This window comes from Staurois parvus, unplaced genomic scaffold (genome assembly GCF_062004578.1).
Source record: "Staurois parvus isolate SC_StPar_1 unplaced genomic scaffold, SC_StPar_1.0 ptg001557l, whole genome shotgun sequence".
Classification (NCBI taxonomy): domain Eukaryota; kingdom Metazoa; phylum Chordata; class Amphibia; order Anura; family Ranidae; genus Staurois; species Staurois parvus.
The window spans coordinates 229,667-254,767 of record NW_028319353.1 but is presented as its reverse complement, the minus strand read 5'-3'; the positions used below and the strand labels follow the sequence as shown (position 1 = coordinate 254,767).

General features: G+C 46.2%; 1 protein-coding gene across 1 annotated transcript; it reads left to right on the top strand.

Annotated features, from left to right (window-relative positions):
- Positions 1–364: 364 nt before the first annotated feature.
- On the top strand, positions 365–20,395 carry USF3 (upstream transcription factor family member 3). The gene is made up of 5 exons (XM_089662823.1): positions 365–429; positions 4,137–4,165; positions 9,463–9,545; positions 11,294–11,390; positions 14,085–20,395. The coding sequence occupies exons 1-5, from the start codon at positions 383–385 to the stop codon at positions 20,339–20,341; spliced, it is 6,513 nt and encodes a 2,170-aa protein (XP_089518949.1). The 5' UTR covers positions 365–382; the 3' UTR covers positions 20,342–20,395.
- Positions 20,396–25,101: the final 4,706 nt, after the last annotated feature.

The following is a 25,101-nucleotide window of genomic DNA, read 5'->3' as shown; positions in this document are numbered from 1 at the left end:
AAGAAGTTGTATTAAAATCTGTTTTTATATTTATTTGTCTCCTGGTGTGCCTATAAAGTCCCTTTTTTGTTTGTTTTTGGTTTGTTTGGTTATATTTTGTTTTCGTTTCCTTTTTGTTTGTTTTTTTGTTTTTTATGGTTGCTGGTGAAGAATTTTCTTCAGTTTTTTTTTTTCTTTTTTCATTACTCCTTTTTATGCTGAGCATTGTGACTGTGGTGGGGAACATTAGAGTGTAAGCTCCTTTTGGTACAGAGGTGGATGAGACTGGCTCAATGCTCTTTGTACAGCGCTCTGGAACATGTTGGCGTTTTTTGTGTGATTGAATGACGTTCTCATTTCTGTATTTTCTTGGTTCTTCAGAAACCATCCTCTGGATTCAAGCATGCCGGAGATGACTCAGAGTGCAAACCCTAATAAAACCAAGCATAGGTAAGAGCGGAGTTTATTCAGCGTGAACATTTTTAGTTGGGTGGTTTTATATTTGAGGTTTTAGAGATTGAGGGTGAAATATGGCCGTGATTGATGACTGGATGTGGTTTTATAAAATATAATCCCCCCCCCCCTTTTCCTGGTATAGCACCTTCCACATTTCCAGGCCAGTGGTCTTATGCAGGGCTTCACAAATTTTGCTTTGAGTCTAGGAGCCAGTTGAAAAAAAAGTTAGGCACTAGATGGGGGGGAGGGGGGGTAGCGGGACAGATGGGGGGGCGGTGTCACACACATCTTGGGAAGCACCAGTCCTCCCAGCTCTCACTTGTCCAGCAGCGGCTCCTCTAGATGGTGTCAGTGGAGAGGATCTGGTTCAGGAGGGGTAGCTGAGCCTGTGGCCGCCTGGTTGTTGGGGTCTGCGCCATGCTAGAGGTGGGGCTGTCACGCAGGTGGATGGGACTTGGTGGTCCCAGTGACTTCAGTATGTGTGCGGTGCTCCTTCGAGGGGGAGTTGTACGCGTTAGTGGCCAACGCCATCGTGTTGACGGGCTCTGGCATGCGGCGCTGTGGCCACCCGCACTCCGAGCACATGGCTGCATGAAGGGTGTGCATTGGAGAGTTGGTGCGGGGGGGGGCTTGTTTTCTGCTCCACAAGCTCTCCAGTGGGGGTGGCTGTTATGAGGGGGGCGGACCTGCGGTGTCCTCCGGGGGGGGCGGCTCGTGTGGGCAGTTTGCAGATCTTCTTTTACCAGGACAGGTGTACACTGGGGGTGGGGGTCTTCGTCTGGGCCTGGTGCACGTGGAGGCATGGGGAGGACTCCAGGGGTCCCGGGACACTGAACCCACTCTGTAGGCAGAAGAGGGGCCGGCCAAAGATGAGGGGTGGAAGAGCGCAGGGCAGTGTAGGCTGCAGGGGCCCAAGCATCGGGACACGGTTTCTGATGTCCGTTGCAACCTGAAATTTATCGAGTCCTGTTCCCATGTGACCCGATTCAGATGAGTTAGCAGGATTTTGAGCTGCTGTCCTATTATTGAGGAGGAACTGAAGTCTGACAACTGAGTTCAAAATAAGGCAAGCCGGGGACAAAGGAGTAGTCACCAATGTCTGCCATGGTCTCCCTGCAGCTGATCTTTTATAGATTGCTAATTTACCATGTCTATTGTGGAGGCGGCCATATTGGTAGAGACAGGGCTTTGCTTCCCCATGTCAAAGCCTTCATCTTGGAGAACAGTGAGCAACAACACTGTAGTGACCTCCCCCTAATCTCACTCCAAATCTGGTGGGACTAGCAGTCAGAGGCCGCAGTGCCTTAGATGATCTCGTACTGCAGATATACCGTATATTTGTGAGGCTACAGAGCAACAGTGCCTGGGTACAAGGGGTGCCGTGAAATGTTTCAGGAACAAAAAGACACGCTGAACGTCAGGATGTAATTTTATAACATTCCCACACATGCAGCAAAAGCATCCCGAAATGTTCTCAATATGGAAATTCAGAGCCAAAAAAATCTTTTTTTTTTTTTTTGTTTTGTTTTGTTCATTTTTTGTTCGTGTTTTTATGGCTTTTTTTCTGCTTTATTTAAGCACTTCAGTCTCAGAGCCATTTTTTCGCAAACATGTTAAAATGCACATTCTAATCCTTGTTTTTGTGTTTTTTTTTTTTTTTTTTTTTTAAAGTACCATATCAATGCTTTTGGGTGGTTTTGGGACTGATCAGGCAGCTTCATAGGCATCCATCCAAATTACTTCCATCTGAATGCCAACTGTCAGCCTAACAGGAACCAGGGTCAAAAGCCCTTGATTCCAGAACTGTTTTAAAATGGCTCTTGGACTTGCTTTATTGCTGTTATAGAGGGGCTAACAAGCCCCCTATGTGATGTCATTGGCAGCCGAAAGGTTCTCTTTGGAGTCATCAGGGGTCTATCAGACCCCTGATGCCTCTCTTGCTCTTCATTGCAGCTAATCAAGCACAGCTTGTGAACAAGAGTGAAAATACTCATTACGACCGGATTCATTAGTCACGGGGGGTGGGGAGGATCAGAGAGCCGATGTTTCCCCGATCACTTCCTGCTCTCAACAGCACAGCCATTTACCATGGCCCCGGGCTCCCTGGAGGAACAGGAGAGCCCAGGAAACACCAAGGAATGAGCTTGCTTTTGAAAACATACCTTGGTAGACAAGGGGTTAAAGTGCCACTATTTGTCAAACATTTGTAGCATTTAAAGGCTCTTTTACAAATGTGTTCCCACTACTGACGGCTGGGGCCCTCAGACCACACCAAAGGGGCTGCAGACTGGGCAACATGAAGATGGGGACTACATATATACAAAATGCATTAGGAGGGTAAATGGATGAAAGGTTGTCCCAGACTGGTGGTTTCCTCCAAAGACCATTCATCCAAACCAAGTTCCTGCATAGAATATACTATACTCCCCCGAGACTCCAAAGATTCCATCCTGCCCTGGACCCTCTTCGCCCCCTGTTGTCGTATACATCCGGGTTCATTTTTGCACATGTTCTGGGCTTGCCCTAGGATTGCTTTTTTCTGGTCAGTTGGGTTTGATCTTCTTAATTTCAGGCTTCAGTTGTCCATTCCCATGTCTCCGGGTTTGGCACTATTGGGGATCCATGAGGATGATTTGCACCCTCACCAAAATTGTTGATCTCAATTTATTTCTTGGCACAATATAAAAATATATTTGTAAATTGGACTTCTGTTGCTCCTGCTGCTGTGCCATCTTGGGAAGCCACGATTGATGCTGCTTTGCTACTGTTTAAACTGGCTTATATCACCCGTGGGTGCATGGAAGTACGATAAAGTCTTGCACCCCCTGGATGTCCCACTAGGGCAGGGGTAGGCAACCTGAGAGCCGCAGGACTACAAGTTCCATCATGCCTCTGCAAGCCATAGCTGCAACTGTCACTTTTGTAATCTTTGCAATGCCTCATGGGAAATGTAGTTCCACAACAGCTAGAGAGCCGCAGGTTGCCTACCCCTACACTAGGGAGCACTACTGTTTGGGCCTTCTTGGTTCTTTGTGTGAGGAAGGGAGGCACACCCTTTTGTGTCACCTCCTTGCCTGCCTTTTTGTTCTACCCCCCCTTCGTCCTTTTCCCATGTTCCCTTTTTATCTTCCTTTTTACTTTTCGCCCCAAGATGTTGTATTTCCTTTTTGAGTTGAAAGGGATTCTGATGCGCTAGATGGACCGGTGGTCTGCAAACTGCGGCCCTTTGCTTGCCCTTTGTCTGATCCTTGGGGCATCCACTGACACCAATAGCGGGGCATAATTCCTGTCGCTGACACCAAAAAAAAAACCACGGCTTGGCCCTCTCCCCTACTACCTCGTGACAGCAGCAGGAGCCAATGGTTCTACTGCCTCGGCAAAGCCTGTGAGAGCACAGAGGAGAGAGCGGCTACAGACAGGCACAGCTCTGGATCGATTGACGACTCGAGTAAGTGGAAGGGGGAATGAGCAATACTTTTTTCACCCTAACGCAGGAAATTCGCCAAGCTAAAAAATATTTAGGCTTTAGATCCACTTTAACAGGGAGGCTTCTAGACATAAATGACCCAAATATAAAAAAAAGATTTGCTTACCTTCCTTTTTTTTTTTTTTTTTTTTTTTTATGTATTTATTATTATTGTTAAATTTTTTGATCAATTACTGATGTTTTATCTTTTTTTTTTTTTTTTTTTTTTTCCCAGGAAGAAAAACCGGGAGAGCCACAATGAAGGTTAGTGTAATCTACTCTACAGAATGCTTTTGTCCTTTTTGGACCATACGTGTCCTAACCAGGGTATCCTTACCTGTCAAATCCGGGTACCCGTTCCCCATAGCTTGCTATGGGGGCACCCACTGCTCCGTGTTTCCATTCACACACTGAGCCGCGGCTCGACCTTTCCCATTCTTTCTTCTCAATGGCTCCCGCTGCTGTCTCAGCCAATGAGAAGAGGGAGTCCCGGGATAGCCAAGACTCCAGTGCATATTACTGTAACTCTACTGTAACTCCCTCCTCGCCGGCCTACCCCAACACAGGCTATCCCCGCTTCAGTCTATCTTAAATTCTGCGGCCAGACTCCTCCACCTTACCAACCGCTCCGTATCCGCCACCACCCTCTGCCAATCCCTCCACTGGCTTTCGATTGCCCAACGCATAAAATTCAAAATACTAACATTGACGTACAAAGCTGTAAATAATACTGCCCCAAACTACATCACCGACCTGATATCCATCTACCACCCAAAACGCACTCTCCGCTCCTCACAAGACCTTCTACTCTCTAGTTCCCTGGTCTCCTCCTCCCATGCCCATCTCCAGGACCTTTCCAGGGCTTCCCTCATCCTCTGGAACTCACTACCCCAATCCATCAGACTGTCACCTACCCTCCTCCCCTTCAGGCGCACCCTGAAAACCCATCTCTTCAGGGAAGCCTACCCCAACCTCACCTAACTGCTGATCTCCTCCACTCTTCCTACCACTCCATCCCCCACAACTATTTCCTCCTGTACCACTCTCCCCTCCCTCCTAGATCGTAAGCTCCAAGGAGCAGGGCCCTCGAACCCCTCATGTATTTTATTGTTACTGTACAGTCTCATGTATTGTCTCCCATTGTAACGTACAGCGCTGAGCAAACTGTTGGCGCTATATAAATACTGTATAATAATATTGCAGGAATCTAGAGGGGCTTAGGTGAGTATTTTTGGGGAGGGGGGGCTGCTGCACATAGATGTGGGTTTGTTTTTAGCTGGTTAGGAAGGGGGGTCAATCCTCTTGAAGGCAAGTGGTTAAGATAATCTGCCATTTTGAATTGCTTTATATCTCCAGTTTAATTACATTTTCTGAAATATTGTATTCGCCAGAATTATTTTCACCATTGCCTTATGCCCTAGAAACATCTGGGGGCTGAGAGTCTACAGAGGTGTCCTAAGTCAGGAATGTATTGTCCGTAATGACACTTGTGGGCCCGTGTTTACGACGGCAGGGTGGGAAGTTTCTTGCCACCTCTGGGCATTTGTGGCCAATTGTCAAGCGAGCTTTAGAGAGAGGCGGTGCAGGGGAGAAAAGCCAGGAGGCTCCTTGTAGTTGGATATTAAGACCATCTTTTTGTCTTGGTAGCTTGTACAGTCGAAAAGCAGCTGAGCTGTCAACATATTTACAAAGCAGGTTTTAAAAAAGGAGGGGGGGAATACAGCTGTGGCTACAATACTCCATTTTGGCGCTGTCCACCGCAGACTTACTGCCCCTCTTCTGGGTTGAATGGCGCCCAGTGTCCTTTAACCCATGTTGGTGATGGCAGGACGTTATGAGCCTGCTACTCTGGGTGGGTGACATCACTGCTATGCCCTGCACTCCTAGTACAATGATGCAGGGAATAGTGCTCATGTCACAATGTTGGCAACAATCTCTTCATTATTGAAGACTGCCCAATGCAGAGGAAAATGGCGCTGGATGTCATGTGACTATCTGAAGGCAATTGAACTGGTAGGTGGAGTTAGGCTTTAAAGTATTACTTAACTAATTGAGTACCAGCCGGTATATTCCTCCTCATTACCAGACCATTTTCTGTTTTCAGTGCTGTCGTAGTTTGGCTGACAATTACTCATACAACACTGTACCCAAAAGTAATGTCATTTTTTTTTTGTCATCTTTTAGTAGGGTTTAGTTTTTTTGAGTATGGGGGTGATGTGCGCATGCTTTAGGGGGGAGGGGAATGCGCCAGTGGAGAGTGAGAGATTGAAGATGTGGGTGAGGGAGCGTAGGATGGAGGAGGAGGGTGACCGGAGGAGCTGTGTGGGGACAGGTTCAAGGGGGCAAGTGGTGAGGCGGGCTTCTGAGAAGACCTTAGTGACCTCCTCAGTGGTAGCAGTGCTGAAGGAGCGGAGTGTTGGGGAGGTGAAGCTGTGCGGGATGTTGGGTGTGGTGGGGGGTGGGGGGTAGGGCGGTTGTGAGGTCAGAGAAGGGGAGAGTTGATGGGGTTATAGTGGGAGGGAGGCTAGGTGGGGAGGAAGGTTGAGCATTGGAGATGTCCTTACGGATTGCTTTGATCTTATTTTGGAAGTGATTGGCAATCTCGTGGGCGGTGAGTGAGGTACTGGGTGGGGGTGGGGGGGGGAGAGAGTAGGGAGTTGAAAGTGGAGAAGAGCCGGCGAGAACAGGTGGCGAAGGTGTAGATGAGGGTTACGAAGTAGGCTTGTTTGGCGGCGTGGAGGGAGGAGGTGTAGGTGAGGAATGTGGATTTGTAGAGGGAGAACGCTCGAGGGGATATGGTTTTGCGCCATAATCGTTTCAGCACGCGACTGCGTCATTTAAGATTTTTAGAGTGGTTGTTCTGCCAGGGTTGAAGCGGTCGGGGTCTAATGCTACGTGTGGTCAGGGGTGCTAAGGAGTCTAAGGCAGCTGATAGCGAGTCGTTATACGCAGTAGTGGCCAGGTCAGGGCATGACAGTGGAAGGATACTGTCGTACAGATGATCAGCTGCAGAGTGGAGAGGGGCCGGGTTCAGGTTGCGGAGGTTACGGCTGTTGATGATTTGACGTTTGGGGGGGGAGATGGAGAATGTAATGAGGTTGTGGTCAGAGAGAGGGAAGGGGGTGTATGTGAGGTTGTGGGGGGTGCAGAGATGGGAGAAAACGAGGTCCAGGGTGTTCCCATCGGTGTGGGTGGAGGACCGTGTGTGCTGTGTGAGTGCAAAAGAAGAGGTTAAGTGGAGAAGTTGGGATGTAGCCGGGTTGTTGACATTGATGGGGATATTGAAGTCTCCAAGGATGATGGTGGGTAGCTCAGAGGAGAGGAAGAAGGGTAGCCAGGCGGAAAAGTCGTTGAGGAAGCTGGATACGGGTCCAGGAGACCGATAGATTACCGCAATCCTCAGAGGGGTGGGGGAGAAGAGTTGGATGCAGTGCGCCTCAAAGGAGGAGAAGGATAGAGAGGGGGGGTTTGGGAGGACCTGGAAGGTGCTCAGCGGTGATAAGACCATGTCGACCCCACCACCTCTACGACCGCTCGGTCTGGGTGAATGGGACCAGAAGAGACCTCCATAGGAGAGTGCCGCAGGGGAGGCGGAGTCAGTGGCTTGGATCCAAGTTTCGGTGACCGCTAGGAGGTTGAGGGAGCGGGAGATAAAGAGGTCATGGATGGCGGTGAGCTTGTTGCAAACTGATCCGGCTTTCAGGAGTGCAACTGAGAGTGGAGGGATGGATGTGGGGAGGAGGGGGACAGGTATAAGGTTGAGGGGGTTGCGGCGGTTTGTGGGAGTAGGAGGGTGCCTAGTGGGTGAGTGAGGTGGTGAAGGATCAGGGTTTGGGGAGATGTCCCCAGAGGTTAGGAGAAGAAGGGTGAGGAAAGTAAGATGGGAGCGGGATGTACACGAGCGCACATGCCTTCCAGTCCCGGTGTTTGGGTCAGCAGGAGAGTGAAGTATCAGCAGGAGGTGATGAGAGCAGTAGTAGGGAGATGGTAGCAGTGAGGGGGAGATGTACAAGTTTTGGGGTGGAGAACTGGCTCCGGCCTTTTTTTTTTTTTTTTTTTTTTTTTTTTTTTTGATCGAATGCTTCTCATTGCAGATAAGAGATGTGTGGTCTTATTAACCCCATATCTCTCCATAAAGAGGACCTGTCACTAATTATGTCTTATTGACCCCATATCTCTCCATAAAGAGGACCTGTCACTAATTATGTCTTATTGACCCCCCATATCTCTCCATAAAGAGGACCTGTCACTAATTATGTCTTATTGACCCCATATCTCTCCATAAAGAGGACCTGTCACTAATTATGTCTCATTGTCCCCCCATATCCCTCCATAAAGAGGACCTGTCACTAATTATGTCTCATTGTCCCCCCATATCTCTCCATAAAGAGGACCTGTCACTAATTATGTCTCATTGTCCCCCCCATATCCCTCCATAAAGAGGACCTGTCACTAATTATGTCTTATTGACCCCCCATATCTCTCCATAAAGAGGACCTGTCACTAATTATGTCTTATTGACCCCCCATATCTCTCCATAAAGAGGACCTGTCACTAATTATGTCTCATTGTCCCCCCATATCCCTCCATAAAGAGGACCTGTCACTAATTATGTCTCATTGTCCCCCCATATCTCTCCATAAAGAGGACCTGTCACTAATTATGTCTCATTGTCCCCCCCATATCCCTCCATAAAGAGGACCTGTCACTAATTATGTCTTATTGACCCCCCATATCTCTCCATAAAGAGGACCTGTCACTAATTATGTCTTATTGACCCCATATCTCTCCATAAAGAGGACCTGTCACTAATTATGTCTCATTGTCCCCCCATATCCCTCCATAAAGAGGACCTGTCACTAATTATGTCTCATTGTCCCCCCATATCTCTCCATAAAGAGGACCTGTCACTAATTATGTCTCATTGTCCCCCCCCATATCCCTCCATAAAGAGGACCTGTCACTAATTATGTCTTATTGACCCCCCATATCTCTCCATAAAGAGGACCTGTCACTAATTATTTCTATCACAGGGGCTGCATGCATTTCTTGTAAAAAGAATAAAAGTGTTTGTTTTTTTCTTTTTTTAAAGGGACAGTGCTAAATAATTAATAAAGTTTAAAGTCGCCCCCCCCCCCCCATGCTCACAAATAGTGGTGAATGCATACGTAGGCCACACCCACATATGTAAATGGTATTCAAACCATACATGTGAGATATCGCCACAAACGTCAGAGCAAGAGCAATAATTCTCACACTAGACCTCCTCTGTATCTTTACACGGCTAACCTGGAGACATTTTTAAAGCGTCACCCATGGAGATTTTTAAGTACCGCAGTTTCACACCATTCCACAAGCCTGCGCAATTTTAAAGCGTGACATGTTGGGTATCTATTTACTTATCGTAGCATCCTTTTTCATATTTTACAAAAAAATTGGGGTATATATTGTGGTTTTTTGTTTTTTCTTGTGTTTGTTTTGCCAAAATCCTTGTATGGTTTATTGCTGACTTCTCAACAAACTTTAATGATTCTTTTTCTTCTAACTCCTTTTCTTGTCAGTGGAGAGACATAGGAAGAAGAAAATCAACTCAGGAATCAACCGGATCGGGGATCTAATCCCATGTTCTCCAGCACTAAAGCAGGTAAGATGTTGATGTCCAGAACATCCTTACTTGTCCAGGTGAAGGACAGACCTCCAGGAGGTTAGTTCACCTTTCCACCAAACCTGTGAAGGTGAGCTAATTCACAAGACCTTCCCCAAACTCCCGGTCCTGCTGCATTTACCCGCCTTGGATGATTATCTTTCACTGCCCATGCTAGCTGATGTAGCGGTCTGGACATTGGAAAAAAAAAATGCTCTCTTTTGGCACCCATCTATCTTCCAGGACCCTGGGAAGCAGAGTGATTGTCATTGGTCAAGCATGGTCACATGCCAACACTGACTGATGCCTGCTGACCACCATGATGCTGCACAGCCTCTGCAGTGTACAGCATTTTTCAAATTGCTGGTCTGCTACACTGTGAGAATACGCTGATCAGCGCTGCAGATGATTGGTTGCAAGCGGCTGATTGAAGCAAGCTTTCAGCAGAAGACAAGCTATTGATCGGCTTCTGTCTAACAGGGAGGGCTACACACAGATCAAAATTCGGCCATTTTCTTCTGAACCAGACACATTTTGATACCTGTGTACCCTTCTTTAGTTCACCTTTTGATTGTGGGGTTTTTTTTTTTGTTTATTTTTGTGAAAGGGTAAACTAACCCTCTCAATTTTATGCATAACTTTACTTAGTCTTCAACTCTTACATCTACTTTTTAAAATGTTACTAAACCCAAACCTGCATTCACTATTTCCGCTGTCCCCGGACCCCGCATTCACTATGTCCGCTCTCCCCCGGACCCCGCATTCACTGTGTCCGCTCTCCCCCGGACCCCGCATTCACTGTGTCCGCTCTCCCCCGGACCCCGCATTCACTGTGTCCGCTCTCCCCCGGACCCCGCATTCACTGTGTCCGCTCTCCCCCGGACCCCGCATTCACTGTGTCCGCTCTCCCCCGGACCCCGCATTCACTGTGTCCGCTCTCCCCCGGACCCCGCATTCACTGTGTCCGCTCTCCCCCGGACCCCGCATTCACTGTGTCCGCTCTCCCCCGGACCCCGCATTCACTGTGTCCGCGCTCCCCCGGACCCCGCATTCACTGTGTCCGCGCTCCCCCGGACCCCGCATTCACTGTGTCCGCGCTCCCCCGGACCCCGCATTCACTGTGTCCGCGCTCCCCCGGACCCCGCATTCACTGTGTCCGCGCTCCCCCGGACCCCGCATTCACTGTGTCCGCGCTCCCCCGGACCCCTACTAAATAACCTGTGTGTGTGTGTGTATATATATAAAATATACAGTATATTTTGCGCACCCCTGCCGCCCTGTAGCAGTTTATCTGCTATAGGGCGGCGGGAAAGAGCTTTAACCTCTGGGAGCAAATCCAGAAGAAATGGTTTCTGGGACATAGGACCATGTGCTGCTGCTGCTTGGCATTTGGCCCAGTGCTGTCACATGGGAAGATCGCTCAGCCGTGTGAAAGCTCTAACAGGAGCACCTTATACAAAGATTCTTTGCTCCCTGAAGACAGTCAGTTGAAGGAAAGGTGATTATGTGCAAAAGATTTGCTTTCATTCAGACTTGCACACTACCATGCTGTCATTTTTTTTGCCTTTTTATTCTTCTTCCTTTTGCTTTAGCTATTGCATTGTGAGGGATATTATTCCTGTTTTGCTATTTCATTAAACTCGTTTTTTTGCAAAAATCAACAAGTTCATTATTTGCGAAAACTTGCAGAATGTAGTTTTTACATCTCAGTATGTTCTCATCATCTATTTTTCTCTTTTTAACTTCAGAGTAAGAACATGATTCTGGAACAGGCCTACAAGTACATCACCGAGCTCAAGCGCCAGAATGATGAACTCTTACTCAATGCAGGAGACAAGGAACAAGGTGAGGACTTGCAGGCAGGAGAGAGGCGTATTCTTTTCATTTTTGCAAAATTGGATGGTGCCGGCTTCTTAACCACTTTCTCTCCAGAGGATTTACCTCCCTTCCTGACCAGGCCATTTTTTTTATGTTACGGCTGTCAAGGTCCTACCTTTTCCCAGAGGTTATGTTACTCCATGTGCTGGCATCCATGTTGGATTTCTGCAGAGCATGGTGGGAATCTTTTTATGCCTTCTGGTCTCTGAGGTCCATCCCCCAGAGGGGTGTGGCTGATTACATATAAGCCTGTGGTCCGCACATGCCCTTTGCACTTGTGTCTTGTGTCTTTGTGTTGCTATAACTCTGTTCTGACTCTCGTGACTCTCCTGGAATCTGACTCGGCTTGTGACCTGACCATTCTTTGTGTTCTCCTTTGATCTGATCCTCTGTTGCTGAACTCGGCCCGTGACCCGTGATTCTCGTCTGCTGTCCTGTACCGTTTTCTCCCGTTGTTGTCGACCCGGCCTGCCCGACTACTCTATTGTCTTTTCCACCAGCTACACGCCATTGGCGGCGGCCATTACTGCAGCTGAGGTGTCTTGGGGGGCCGTGACCTTGTTCCTGGCTGCGTCAAGTCCATCCCCACCATCAGGGGCCCTGGTGAAGGGCAGCCTGGGACTTGGACTCCGCGCCCTGGGGGACTTCGGTCTGTGAGTGGTGGTTGTCGCCAGCCAGTGCGTTACATTGTTATTTGGCCTTCCTGTCCGTTCCTCAGCTCCTGCCCTGACAACGGCACTGCGTTACTTTAACTGACAATTGCGCGGTCATGCAGTGCTACACTCAAATTATTTTTTTTTCTTTTATTTCCCACAAATTGAGCTTTCTTTCGGTGGTAATTGGTTGCCTGAGCATTTTGGGGTTTTTTGGTTTTGTTTTTTTTTTTTTTTGCACTATTAAAAAAAACAAAAAACAAAACGATTTTTGAGAAAAAAAAAAAATATAGTATTTGTTGTGACTTTTTGCTATTAAACCTGTCCAGTAAAAAATAAAATTAGGTCCTTGCTAAAAATAAAAATCCCAATACGTGTAAATTAATTGGTTTACGTGAAGGTTATAGCATCTACAAATGGTGTGTATATATACGGGGATTTTTAAATTCTTTTTAATAGTAATGGCGGCGATCAGTGACTTATAGCAGGACTGTGGCGGACATTCTGATACTGGGGGGGACTGACTTGCACAGGCAATAGAGGCGGGGGGGACGTTTAGAAACATCCACCCACATCAGCAGTGCTCCTATCCGGCCGCTTCTCGTGAATGGGCTGGACGGGAAGAGGTTCCAGTAATGCAACTAGCAAAAGTGTATGAATAGATCTTCATATCGGCCTCCCGTTACCATCTGCACAGAGGCAGTCAGACTGAGATGGAGGGGCAGCACAAGGAGCCATCAATGCTTTGCTCTCTTCTTTCTACCAGCTCTGAATGTACCAACAAAGAAGACCAGAAGTGGTGTCACCCTCCTAGAAGGGCTGTATGAATCACAAAATTGGCTGGACAGAATTACAAAGATGATTTTATTTAGCTCTTTTTTGAAAATTACATTTTTATTATGTAGCTATATGTCTTGGAAATTCGCTTTGAACGAATTTCTCCTTACCGTGAGTACTCGCAGTTGGATGCGTAGAAATCCTCCATAAAGCTGTGCGAATCTCGCTTACTGCGACTGCAGCTAAACGCCACGATTCCTGCCCCTCCAACTGGGTTAGCTATCTTGAGATGTGGGGAAATGGAGCTCCAGTTATCTAGGAATGATCAGGCGACACTCTCAGGTTGCTGTTGGAATTCACATAGAGGCGGATCCAACCCCAGCCTCCGATTTTTATTTACAAGCAGACACGCCCCCCACATGAATAAGGTCAATCCCCTCCCACAGAACAATGCATGGGGAATGCCTATACACAGGATGTACATTCCGATTGGAGCGTAGCCTTTCCTCTTATCTATCACCGGTCCTCCCCCCATGAACCCTCTGAGGTCAGCAGACTTCCTCCCCTCCCCCCATGAGCTCTCTATGGAGAGCATACTTCCTGTCCTAGCTCCTAGTGGTATGTAAATTCTCTGTACAAGCATCCCCTAGATTAAACATCAGTCTGTATCTGAATGGGCCCGATACGATCTTTATTAAAACACATCCATCCAGATACAGTTCAGGTCGGTAGTGGTTGTAGAGATATCCATGAGCCTACACGCGGAGTTTGCATTGCCTGGCGCCTAGACATACGAGGTCCATGTGGTACTATGCTGCTGATATGTGGATACAGGCCCGCGGCCTACCGCCGGCGGCATTCGCATCGAATGCCGTGGTGGTATACACGCCGGTCTATAAGCGCAGATCTGCCATCTCATCCATTACCGAGCTGAGTACTGTAATACATACATTGCAAATGCGCACGGCCTAATTGCAGCCTTCAGAGCTTTAATTAAGCCACACGAGAGACATATGAATAACACTCCTATATGACACATTTAAAGTTCAACCAAAAATACAAAATTTCCATGACATATAGCCGAACATTTTACAACTGCTAGCTATATTTGGTTCCAGAAATATCTGTACTTTTCATATATTTGTATTTCATCTGTCTGTTGTTTTCCTTTTGTTGTGTGTTGCCTTTTTTTTTTTTTCTCTTTTAACAGTTTCTTTATTCTGTTTCACAGCCCGCGAAATCCGGAAACTCAGAAGAGAGCTGGCCGACATTCAGAAGGAGAACGCGCGCTACATAGAGCTATTGAAGAGCAACGACATCTGTCTGTATGATGACCCAACGCTACACTGGAAAGGAAACTCTAGGCGCGCAAAGACCTCTCTGATCGCCCCGGCCGACCAGAAGCTCCCGCTGTGCCTGAACAGTAATCAGTTGGCTTCTTCTAACCAAGGTAGCGCTGTGCAGGGAATTACTTTCAACGTGGGGCAGACCCTGCAGAAACAGACAGCCAATGTTGTGCCGGTGCAAAGAACTTGCAATCTGGTAACGCCTATGTCCATTTCTGGTGTGTATCCACTGGACAAAGCTTGGCAGCAAAATGCAACCTCTGCAACCACGACGAGCCAGCAAGCTACCTTGTGTCTTCCTGTCACCACGTCAGCTCCTATCACAACGGACCTTGCCACATCCAAAGGCACTCAAACCGTCCTATTCCACACCAACTCTTTAGCTCATTTTCCTCTGCCGTCCACTTCAGCTGGCTCACAAATGTATTCTTCCAGCCAGTCAGCACAGCCAGATAGCTTAAGAGGGAACCCCATGGACTCCACATCAACCCTAAATGTATCCACCTTCAGTAATCTTCCATCCCAGCCATCTCTTTTGACTTCTCAAGCTGGTATGAGTCCTCAGGATTCTCCAAACTCAATCCATGGAAAAATATCAGGCGCTGCTGAAACTGTGAAAGACTTGGTTAAAGAGATTTTCCCCAGTGTTCATATTGAATCCAGCCCAGAGGTGGTGGTCATTTCGAGAGACTTAAACCCCTCGGTTGAAGTTCACACGGCTTCTGCTGGCCCCTCTTGTCTGGAGAGCAGTTGGTCCCTTTCTAACACCCTACCAGAACTGAAAAGTGTTGGCAGCTTAACACGCATCCCCTCCGATGGAAATACACAAACTACCTGGACCACACTGCAACTTGCAGGGAACACCGTGCAGCCATTAAGTCAATCTGCCTCTGGTGCAGCGTCAACTCTTTTGGTTGAGCAGGTGGTGGCATCTAAAGACCAGGTTAATCAGCAAATGCCAGCTTGTGTAAACATAAGTAACATATTGGCCTCAGAAAATAGGACTGCTGAGCAAGTAATGGTGCAAATGCCTTCTTGTCAACCTGTCACAGTCCAGCCCTTCAAAACGCCGCCACAAAGCACAGCCAATATTCTTCCACTTAATCCTCCAGTGCAAGTAATTCAGGTGGCCCAGCCATTTGGTGCGGCTCTAAATCCAGTTCCAGCTAATCAGAACATTATATTGCTTCAGCCTCCAGCACCAGCTCCTTGTCCACCTCTTCCTAAGCCAACCGTGGGCCAACAAATTGTTATAATCCAGGCAGCGCCTAACCAGAATCCATTACCGCTTGTGTCTACACAGCCATCTCCCTCAGTGGTGATGCCCATAAATGCTCCCAATCCCGTAGTTTGTCCGGCAAACCCAGTGCAAAGTATAGTGACTCCACAGACATTTGGTGCAAAGCATCTTGTACACATATTGCCCAGACCTGCACCTGTACAGCCTTCGGGTTCCACCCAGCAAGTGTCGGCGTCCACTACCGCCTCAAACCAACAGCCCCCAACAATTTCCTTAAATGGTCAGTTGTTTGCACTGCAGCCAGTGACTCCTTCAGCTGGCTCCTCAAGCCAAGCTCCAATGCAGATTATCCAGCCAACAACCAGCGAAGATCCCAACACAAATGTAGCCCTTAACACCTTTGGTGCATTGGCCACCCTTAGCCAGAGCATATCTCAGATGGGTGGACAGAACTGTGTACAGTTTACTCTAAACCCCTCCGTTGCATCTTCTTTAGCAGCCAATAGCCTACCAATAAACTGTGCTTCTGTGCCTGTGTCCAGTGTGGCAACCGTACCCGCTGAAACATCAGTTGTGCCGGTTGCTTCTGTCCTGACAAAACCTTTATCTGTCAAACCAGTTAATGGCACTCCAACCACTGTAAAGCCAAAGAAGACCATCAAGAAGCCTGCTGTTAAGAAGGGAGGTCCGTTGAAGAAAGAATCCACCCCAGCAGTTTTACCTGATGATTTATCAGAAGCTTCAAAATCTCAGGCCCACAGTGCTGAACAGAACCGGATGGAAAAATTGTCTGTTTTAGTCGCAGCGCCTAATACAACCCAAGAGAAAGCAAGTGCCACCGATGGCATGTCCCAAAATATTGACCAAACTCAAGAGACGGCAGATGCCGAGGCCTGTGCTTCTGTGGCACTGAACGTGGGAATGGAAGGGGATGTTCTCATTGAATCAAAGACACATGAGCATGTTCCAACAGAATTTTCAGCCTCTAGAGAATTTGTTGCTGAAGAGGATTGTGTTAATCAAAAGAAGGGACTGCTCTCTGTTGCGCCAGCCTCACCTAAGACTGAGGCTGTGGCAGCCATGCTCCCCTTAAAAGAGCAATCTGTTCAGGATTCTCTGCCGGTTGACCAGTCTGTAGTGACCATTGATGAACATTCAAATTCAGCTTCCAAAGATTGCCTAATTCAAGGAGATGCTGCAGACCTAACTGCTGCTGACTTGTTGGACGTGCAGATTTTGTCAGATGATCCAAATGTGAGATCTCCTGAGAAAGCCACCACAGATGTCCCCGACAACTCTAAACCATTGTATAGCGAAACCAAGTCAAATGATGCCTTGACGGCTGCATCAGCAGATTCCATCATCTTGGCCACTTCAGTTGTCCACATTGCCCAGAACCAGTCTAGTACATCCGATCATGAAGTTGTTAGTTCATGTGCTAATAATCGACAGACTGATTCTCCTATGTCTAACAGTTCTGTAAGCGGTCGAAATTTCACCGTTGCTTCAATGTTGCCAGATACCAGTAGACAGGACACCGCAAACCCCATTTCCTCCATTCCACCCTTTAATGGATGCAGTTTTTCTGAGCAAAATGAAATGGTTGCAACTACTGCAAGAACTATATTTGACCAAGAAAATCTTACCAAGGAAAAGACCAGAACACAGGCAGAAGTTGTTTCTAAAAACATAGAAGTAGTATTGCCGGGGGATTGTCACCTCCCGTTCAAGCCACACCCAGCCAAAGAAGGTATCTCTGGGCTCCCCTCCATATCGCACTCCTTCGGTACTTCAGAAACAAATGCTTCGTCAACCTCCGATCGGCTGGTGGATAAAACTCATTGTACCTTAGGGATGAATAGTACCAATCTCTCTCTGCAAATTTCATCGTCTCAGTCTCAAAGTGTGACCAGTTTGAGTATCAATAATTTAATACACCAACGAGGGATAACCCATTCTGTTGCAAACTCTGCAAATGTTTCACAGGCATCTGACCATTTGCATTTGACTACATCCATCAATTCCTCAGTGCCCTCCAACAGCTACGAAGGACATTCTGCAGGGACGACTATCTTATCTGAGTACCATCAAGATGAGCTGAATTCTATGAAGGCTCGAGTCATGCAGGTCCCCCCAACCACGGATTCCCTTTTAAAGCAAAACTTAGATGTTCGGAAAGAATCTACCAAACGCACTGCGCATGGGGATGAGTTATTGTCGGTTGCCAAGAGGCAAAAGCAATTTCAAGGCCCCATGAGAATTGAAAGGATTCATCAATCTGACGGTGTAGGAGAGCAGAATGAAATGTTAGGTGGCCCGTTACCTTCTGACTCTTCCTCTTTGTCTGGACGCATTCAGAATCATGGAGAGGGAATTTCTAGTCTGTTCCCAGCAAGTAATAACTTTGTTACCCCAAATCTAAGGCAAAGTGACATGCGTTGCAATTCTCAACCATCAATCCCTGAGCAGAGTCAGATGGGGAATCAGCACCTTCAGCCTTTGCAGCAACACCAGCAGGCGACACTTCTTCACAACAGCAATCCTTACATAAAGCAACAACAAGCTGGACACATGCGGGAACAGCATCACTTGTACCAACAGCAGCAGCAGCAACAACAACAGCACCACGTTCCACTTACAGACAGCTCTGTTCGTGGTCAGCCCCACAATGTACAGCAGCAAAGAATGCTACAGCAGGACGTTCAGATGCAAAAGAAACGGGCCCCGATTCAAGGTGCCCAAGTGGGAAGATTGGCTCTACAGCAGAAACAGCTGCCCGAGCAAAACAGACCAAACACCTCTCAAGCTCACCCACACCACCAACAGATCCAGCAGCACATGCCAGCTCATTTTGGGTCGGCACAGGTAGAAAAATCTTGTGAAAACAATACATCAGCCCGAGGTCTTCACAGTTCTCATCAACAAAGCCATATGAGTCAGGACATCCGTCATCAGCATCAACAGGATATCAACCAGAGAGCACAGGGGTCTGTGGTATCTTCAGAACATCTGCCGGGCCTTAGCCAAGTCCAGAGACTTATAACCTCAAGAAGTTTAGAACAACAGTTGGTGTCCCAGCCCAGTGTTGTATCCCAGACTGCAAACATGAACATGAGTACCTCCCATCGGCAAGAACGAAATCGGGTTTCAAGCTACTCGGCAGAGGCACTTATTGGTAAGAGCACTTCAAACTCGGAGCAGAGAATAGGAATTTCGGTCCAAGCTTCAAGGATATCCGAGCAAATGGAAATGAGAAAGTATTTAGATGCTTCTAGGAATAAAGCGATGTCCACTCACAATATTCAGAACCGAATGACCATAGAGCATTCTGTAAATCCAGATTCCCAGAGACTCGCCGACTGTCAAACCTTTAAGCCGAGCGGCTTGAACCAGCAGCAGCAGCAGCAACCTCCAGCTTCCTTCGATGTGCAGAACTCAAGAAACAATGATGGTGGCAGCGCAGCCAATATGAGGAGTCTGCAATCCCAGACCTACAGACTTAATCAGAATCCCAATTCGGCAATGGATCGGCAAAAGCACTTGCCGTACCAGACTGTACAAGAGGTCCCTGTCGCCAATACGCTTCAGATTCGAGATAATGAAAATGCTTGCCATCAAAGCTTTATGCAGAGTCTTTTAGCTCCACATATTGGAGAGCAGCTTGGTTCGGGTCAACGGGCAATATCGGGTCCTCAACGTCCACAGTACAACTCTTCCTCCAGCCTTGAATTTGGTTGTGCGCCGACTCGTGATGCTCTCCATTTAAGGAGAGATAGCGAAGTCCAGAACAGGGAAAGCTGTGACTTGGTCATGGGACAGGTCACTTCGAGAAATAATTCTTTAAATGTTCCCTTCTCCAGCTCTTCTGGAGATATACAGGGAAGGAACACCAGCCCTCACAATACAATCCAGAAGTCCAATTCGATTAGACAAATCGACAGTCAAGGTGCCAAGAACCAGCTTAATATCCAAGTGTCTATTAACATGCATGGGGTGGTTCATCCACCCATTCCCCATCAGTCTGTTTCCCATGGAAATGTCGATCAACGGCAAACAGTGAGGCAGGTCAACCCTCCAGTTCCTCAGCGCTCAAGGCATCCTTTACAGGAGGAACCAGATTCCAAAACCCGACAGCCTGAAAGGAGCAGATCTGGGAGCCAAAGACATGGCAATATGTTTGACCCGACCTTGCCTCACCTTCCTCTGGCTGGTCCCAGCAGCATGATTCTTGGGCGGCAACAGCCTGTTACAGAAAAAAGGCCTGGTATTGTTCGATTCATGCCAGACACCCCTCAAGTGCCCAGTGACAATTCAGGCCCTGATCAGCACACTTTAACCCAAAACTTTCCTTTTCCCTTTATACCGGAAGGTACAATGAACCCACCGATAAATGCAAACGCCTCTTTTATTCCTCCAGTCACCCAGGCCACTGCCACCCGGACTCCTGCTCTCATTCCTGTTGACCCACAGAACACTTTGCCATCATTCTATCCACCGTATTCACCAGCTCACCCAAGCCTGTCTAACGACCTCACATTGCCATATTTCTCTAACCAGATGTTCCCCAATCCCAACACCGAGAAGACGAACAGCACAGGCCTAAACAATCGGTTTGGCTCCATACTTTCCCCACCACGACCCGTTGGCTTCTCCCAAACCACGTTCCCCCTCCTCCCGGAAATGCCTCCAATGCACATGACCAACCCCTCACACCTGTCCAACTTCAATTTGACATCCCTTTTCCCTGAGATCGCCACTGCTCTTCCCGCTGACGGGTCCGCCATGTCTCCTTTACTGTCCATATCGCACCCCTCCGCTTCTGACTCCTCTAAGCAGACCTCAAATCGGCCTGCACACAACATAAGCCATATACTGGGCCATGACTCAAGTTCAGCTGTGTAATGTTGAGCAGATCAAGCTACTGAGCTGGTGCAAAATGGATCCGTTTTAATTGTACTTGAGTTGTGTTTTTGTTTTTTTGGGGTTTTTTTCAAGGCTGATGGTTTTCGGGGATTTTTGTCATGTCGAGGTTTCTTGTGTTTCTCATAGGAGGTTTAAAGTAGAACTGTGGGCAGTCAAGTATTGTCGTATTCTTAACAAGCCGTAATTAAGCTTTGAAGTGTATCTAAAGGTTCCCTGTGACCGTTGAGGTCCAAAACCAAATTACTATGCGGTGTCCAAGCCCCCGGACCTTCCCATCAATCTGAAGTAGGCACAATTCATTATTATGTGAACTTACAGCTGAGTTTTAGGCTGACCTCTGTTCTTCAAGTTGGGCTGGACACAACATCTCGAAAAAACATTGAGATGTTTGCTTTGGAATATTGTAACCTTTGGTTCTGCTTGGGTTTTGTTTTAGGTGGAGCTCAAGCCGAGATCTTTTTTTTTTTATTGGTGAATGGAGGCACTTTTCAATATCCCATCTCCCCCAGGTGCCTGCCATTGCAGCCTGTGAACCCATTGGGAGGACTCCTTTCCCCCACTTCCGGCTCTATCATGACAGCCCTTCTTGGAGCTGATCATAGCGGTGAAATTCGAATATATTAAGGCCAGAAAGCTGAAACTAACCGTTTACCTGGTCCTGGTTGGCTTGGATCAACCGGGGGTGATGGGAAGTTGGGCAATCAAGAGCTTGGTTGGTATAAAACCCCAATTCCATGGTCAAACTGAAAAAAAAAAAAAAAAAAAAAACACCTAAAAGTTTACCCAAATTTTTAACATATTGCTACACAAACCATTTAACATTCTAATGTTGTTGAAAATTGCCTCTAGATTGGATCACAGGCTTCCTTTGACATTCTTTGACTGCAGCAGGATATTTTATTTTTTTTATTCTAGGGAGGGGTGGCAAAATACTACATTAATCATGTCCCTGCACAGTATTTATGCCTTTTGTTAACGTGCACTTTTAAAAAGAGTTTTGAACAGATCATACTGGAGGTCAGAAAAAAGTAAAAAAAAAAAAGTCTGATCTGTTCAAAACTCTTTTTAAAGTGCACATTAAAGGCATAAATACTGCACAGGGACATGATTTTAAAAAAAAATTGTATATGCACTGAAAACCAATTAATCCGTTCCGGAGGTCAGTAAAAAAATAAGTCTTAATTGGTTTTCAATGCAGATAAAATACATTTTTTTTACTTTTTTCTGACCTCCGGAACGGATTAATTTGTTTTCAGTGCATTTACAATTTTTTTTTTAAATCATGTCCCTGTACAGTATTTATGCCTTTAAAGTGCACTTTATAAAGCGTTTTGAACAGATGCATTTTTTTTTCACTTTTTTTCTGTCCTCCAGTTATGATCTGTTCAAAACTCCTTTATAAAGTGCACTTTAAAGGCATAAATACTGTACAGGGACATGATTAAAAAACATTTTTTAAATGCATTGAAAACTAATTAATCTGTTCCGGAGGTCAGAAAAAAGTTAAAAAAAAAAAAAAAAGATTTATTTTATCTGCATTGAAAACCAATTAAGACTTTTTTTTTTTTTCTTACTGACCTCCTGAACGGATTAATTGGTTTTCAATGCATTTACAAATATTTATTTTTAATCATGTCCCTGTACAGGATTTATGCCTTTTTTAACGTGCACTTAAAAAGTCTTCTCTGTTTAAAAAAAAAAAATAAATAAAAGAGTTTTTTGCTTTTTTCTGACCTCCAGTATGATCTGTTCAAAACTCTTTTTAAAGTGCACATTAAAAGGCATAAATACTGTACAGGGACATAATTAAAAAAAAAATTGTAAATGCATTGAAAACCAATTAATCCGTTCGTATTGCGAAAAAAATTTGTAGGCCGAGGCGTTATTTTCAATGGATTTTCATTCGTAAAGCGAAAATTACGTAAACCGAGGCGTTCGTAAACCGAGGTGCGTCTGTAGAATGGAAGTTGTGATCGTGTGAATGAGTTGGTGCGCTGAGAGGCCATCCTATAATTTCCTAAGGCTCCATTCACACTGAGCTGAGTGTTGTTTTTTTTTTTTTTTCCCCAAGCGTCTTTGAGCGTTTTTTTTGAGTAGATTTGCAAATGTTAGGCGTTTTTTTTCCAGTCGTTTTTCATTTAGGCGTTTTTACCGTGGCCAATAGAGCTGCTGTTTGAGCTGAAAACGCCTGAAAAAAATGCGCATTCCCACTGTTCAGGCTTTTTATCATTCAAGTCTGGGCAGCACAGTGGCTAAATGGTTAGCACTTCTGCCTGGCAGTACTCGGGTCATTGGTTTGAATACCAACCACGGCACCACCTGCCTGGAGTTTGCATGTTCTGCCTGTGCGGGTTTCCTCCGGGTACTCCGGTTTCCTCCCGCACTCCAAAGAGCTGCTGGGAGGATTTTTGGCCCCTGTCTAAATTGTCCCTAGTATGTGTATGTATGAATGTGAGTTAGGGGCCTCACATTGTACGCTCCTCGGGGGCGGGGACTGATGTGAATGTACAATATATATATCCATTCAGTCATATCTGACCCTTGGCGATTGCATGGACTGTCACTCGTAAGCGACTTTTTCCATGAATTCTCTTAGCAATTATTTTACAGGGTAGGTTGCCAGGTTTTTCCCCAACCCCCACCATGAAGGAGATGGCCAGGGATGAAACTAGGACTAGTGTGGGAGGAAACCGGAGCACCTAGAGGAAACCCACGCAAGCGCAGGGAGAACATGCAAACTCCATGCAGGAGGCGCCATGGTTGGGAATTGAACCCATGACCCAATTATTACAAGGCAGACGTGCTAACCATTAAGCCACTGTGCCACCCCGGTGTGTGTGTGTGTGTGTGCGTGCGTGCGTGCGTAAATTGATGGCGCTATATAAGTACCTGAAATGAACAAGTCTGCGGATAAAACGCTCAGATCTGCCTGAAAAGTAGTGCAAGTACCTTTTTGAGCGTCAGGTGTTTTGCTACGGTCGACAGAACGCTCAAGTGTGAACAGGGGCCATTGGAAATAATGGGATTTTACTTGTTGAGTGTTTTTTCAGCCCGACGCGCAAAAAAAACGCTCAAGTGTGAATGGAGCCTAATCACTGCAAATATTCCTTCCCATAAAAACCCGATGAGCCGGTAATCTTGGCTCACGTCAGTGTTTCTCAACTCCAGTCCTCATGGACCCCCAACAGGTCATGTTTTCAGGATTTCCATTATTTTGCACAGGTGATTTGATCAGTTTCACTGCCTTAGTAATTACCAGAGCTGTTTCATCCTGAAAACATGACCTGTTGGGGGTCCATGAGGACTGGAGTTGAGAAACACTGGCTTACGTGGACGATACATTTTTGTCTTTTTTGTGTAATATTTATATATATATATAATTTTTTTTTTTTTTTTTAAAATATACAGAAAATCTTGGCGTTTTTTGTTCACAAATGGAAATTTTAGGTTTTTAGAATAAATTACAAAATGGTTTGTGCAGCAATTCTATATGTAAGACGAGTCCAGGGGGTGCATACTCTGTACATGACCGCACGTTGCTTGGACTTTTGATCCACATCGGTGTGTTGGAATCGAGGTTTGATCATGCAGATGTGTTTGATTTTGAAAAAAATTTTTATGGTCCTTTTTGGTTTGTGTTTTTGTTTGGTCATCTGTGCCCCCCCTCTTGTTAATGGTGTCATACCGTGTAATTGCGACTCCGGAACAGATTTGTATATTTAATGAAATATCACTAATGTTGGTAAAATTGTAACTCCTGCGTTCTATTAATGTCACCAGAGGAAGCTTAAAGTGTTACTGAACCCCCAACAGTACAATCAGTCTGTAGATGCAGGAAAGCGTGCTTGTTATACTCACTGTGGGACCTAAGGGGTTAATCCTCCGCATTCAGTAAAAAGCCTGTTTGATCCTGACTTTTCTGATCCTCCCCTTCTACTGTCCTCAATCCATCTGCTGATAGATAAGAGCCTTGGGGGCAAGCTGCACATGCTCAGTTTGATGTGGAATACTAGAGATCTATATTTTTTTTTTTTCTTGGGTGAGTGCATGTGATCAGCACTGTCCAAACAGAGAATCAGGGGTTCTGCATCCTTCTAGAGCAGAAAGAAAACTCCTACAAGATTAACTGCTTCCCATCCGTCCTATAGCAGAATTACGGTGGCATGGGTGCGCAAAATATTTTAGCTAAGACATGGAGCAGAATACATTTTGGCCTAAATTTATGATGACATTTGTTTGTTTTGTTTTTTTTTTTTTTTTTATTGGACATGTTTAATAGCAAAAAGTCAAATACAGGTGAAACTTGAAAAATTAGAATATGGTGCAAAAGTTCATTTATTTCAGTGCAGCAACTTAAAAGGTGAAACTAATATATGAGACTCATTACATGCAAAGCAAGATAGTTCAAGCCGTGATTTGTCATCATTGTGATGATTATGGCTTACAGCTCATGAAAACCCCAAATCCACAATCTCAGAAAATGAGAATATTGTGAAAAGGTGGAATATTCTCGGCTCAAAGTGTCCCACTCTAATCAGATAATTCAGCCATAACACCTGCAAAGGGTTCCTGAGCCTTTAAATGGTCTCTCAGTCTGGTTCAGTAGGAATCACAATCATGGGAAAGACTGCTGACCTGACACCATCACTGACACCCTCCATAAGGAGGGAAAGCCTCAAAAGGTAATTGCAGAAGAAGTTGGATGTTCCCAAAGTGCTGTATCAAAGCACATTAGTAGA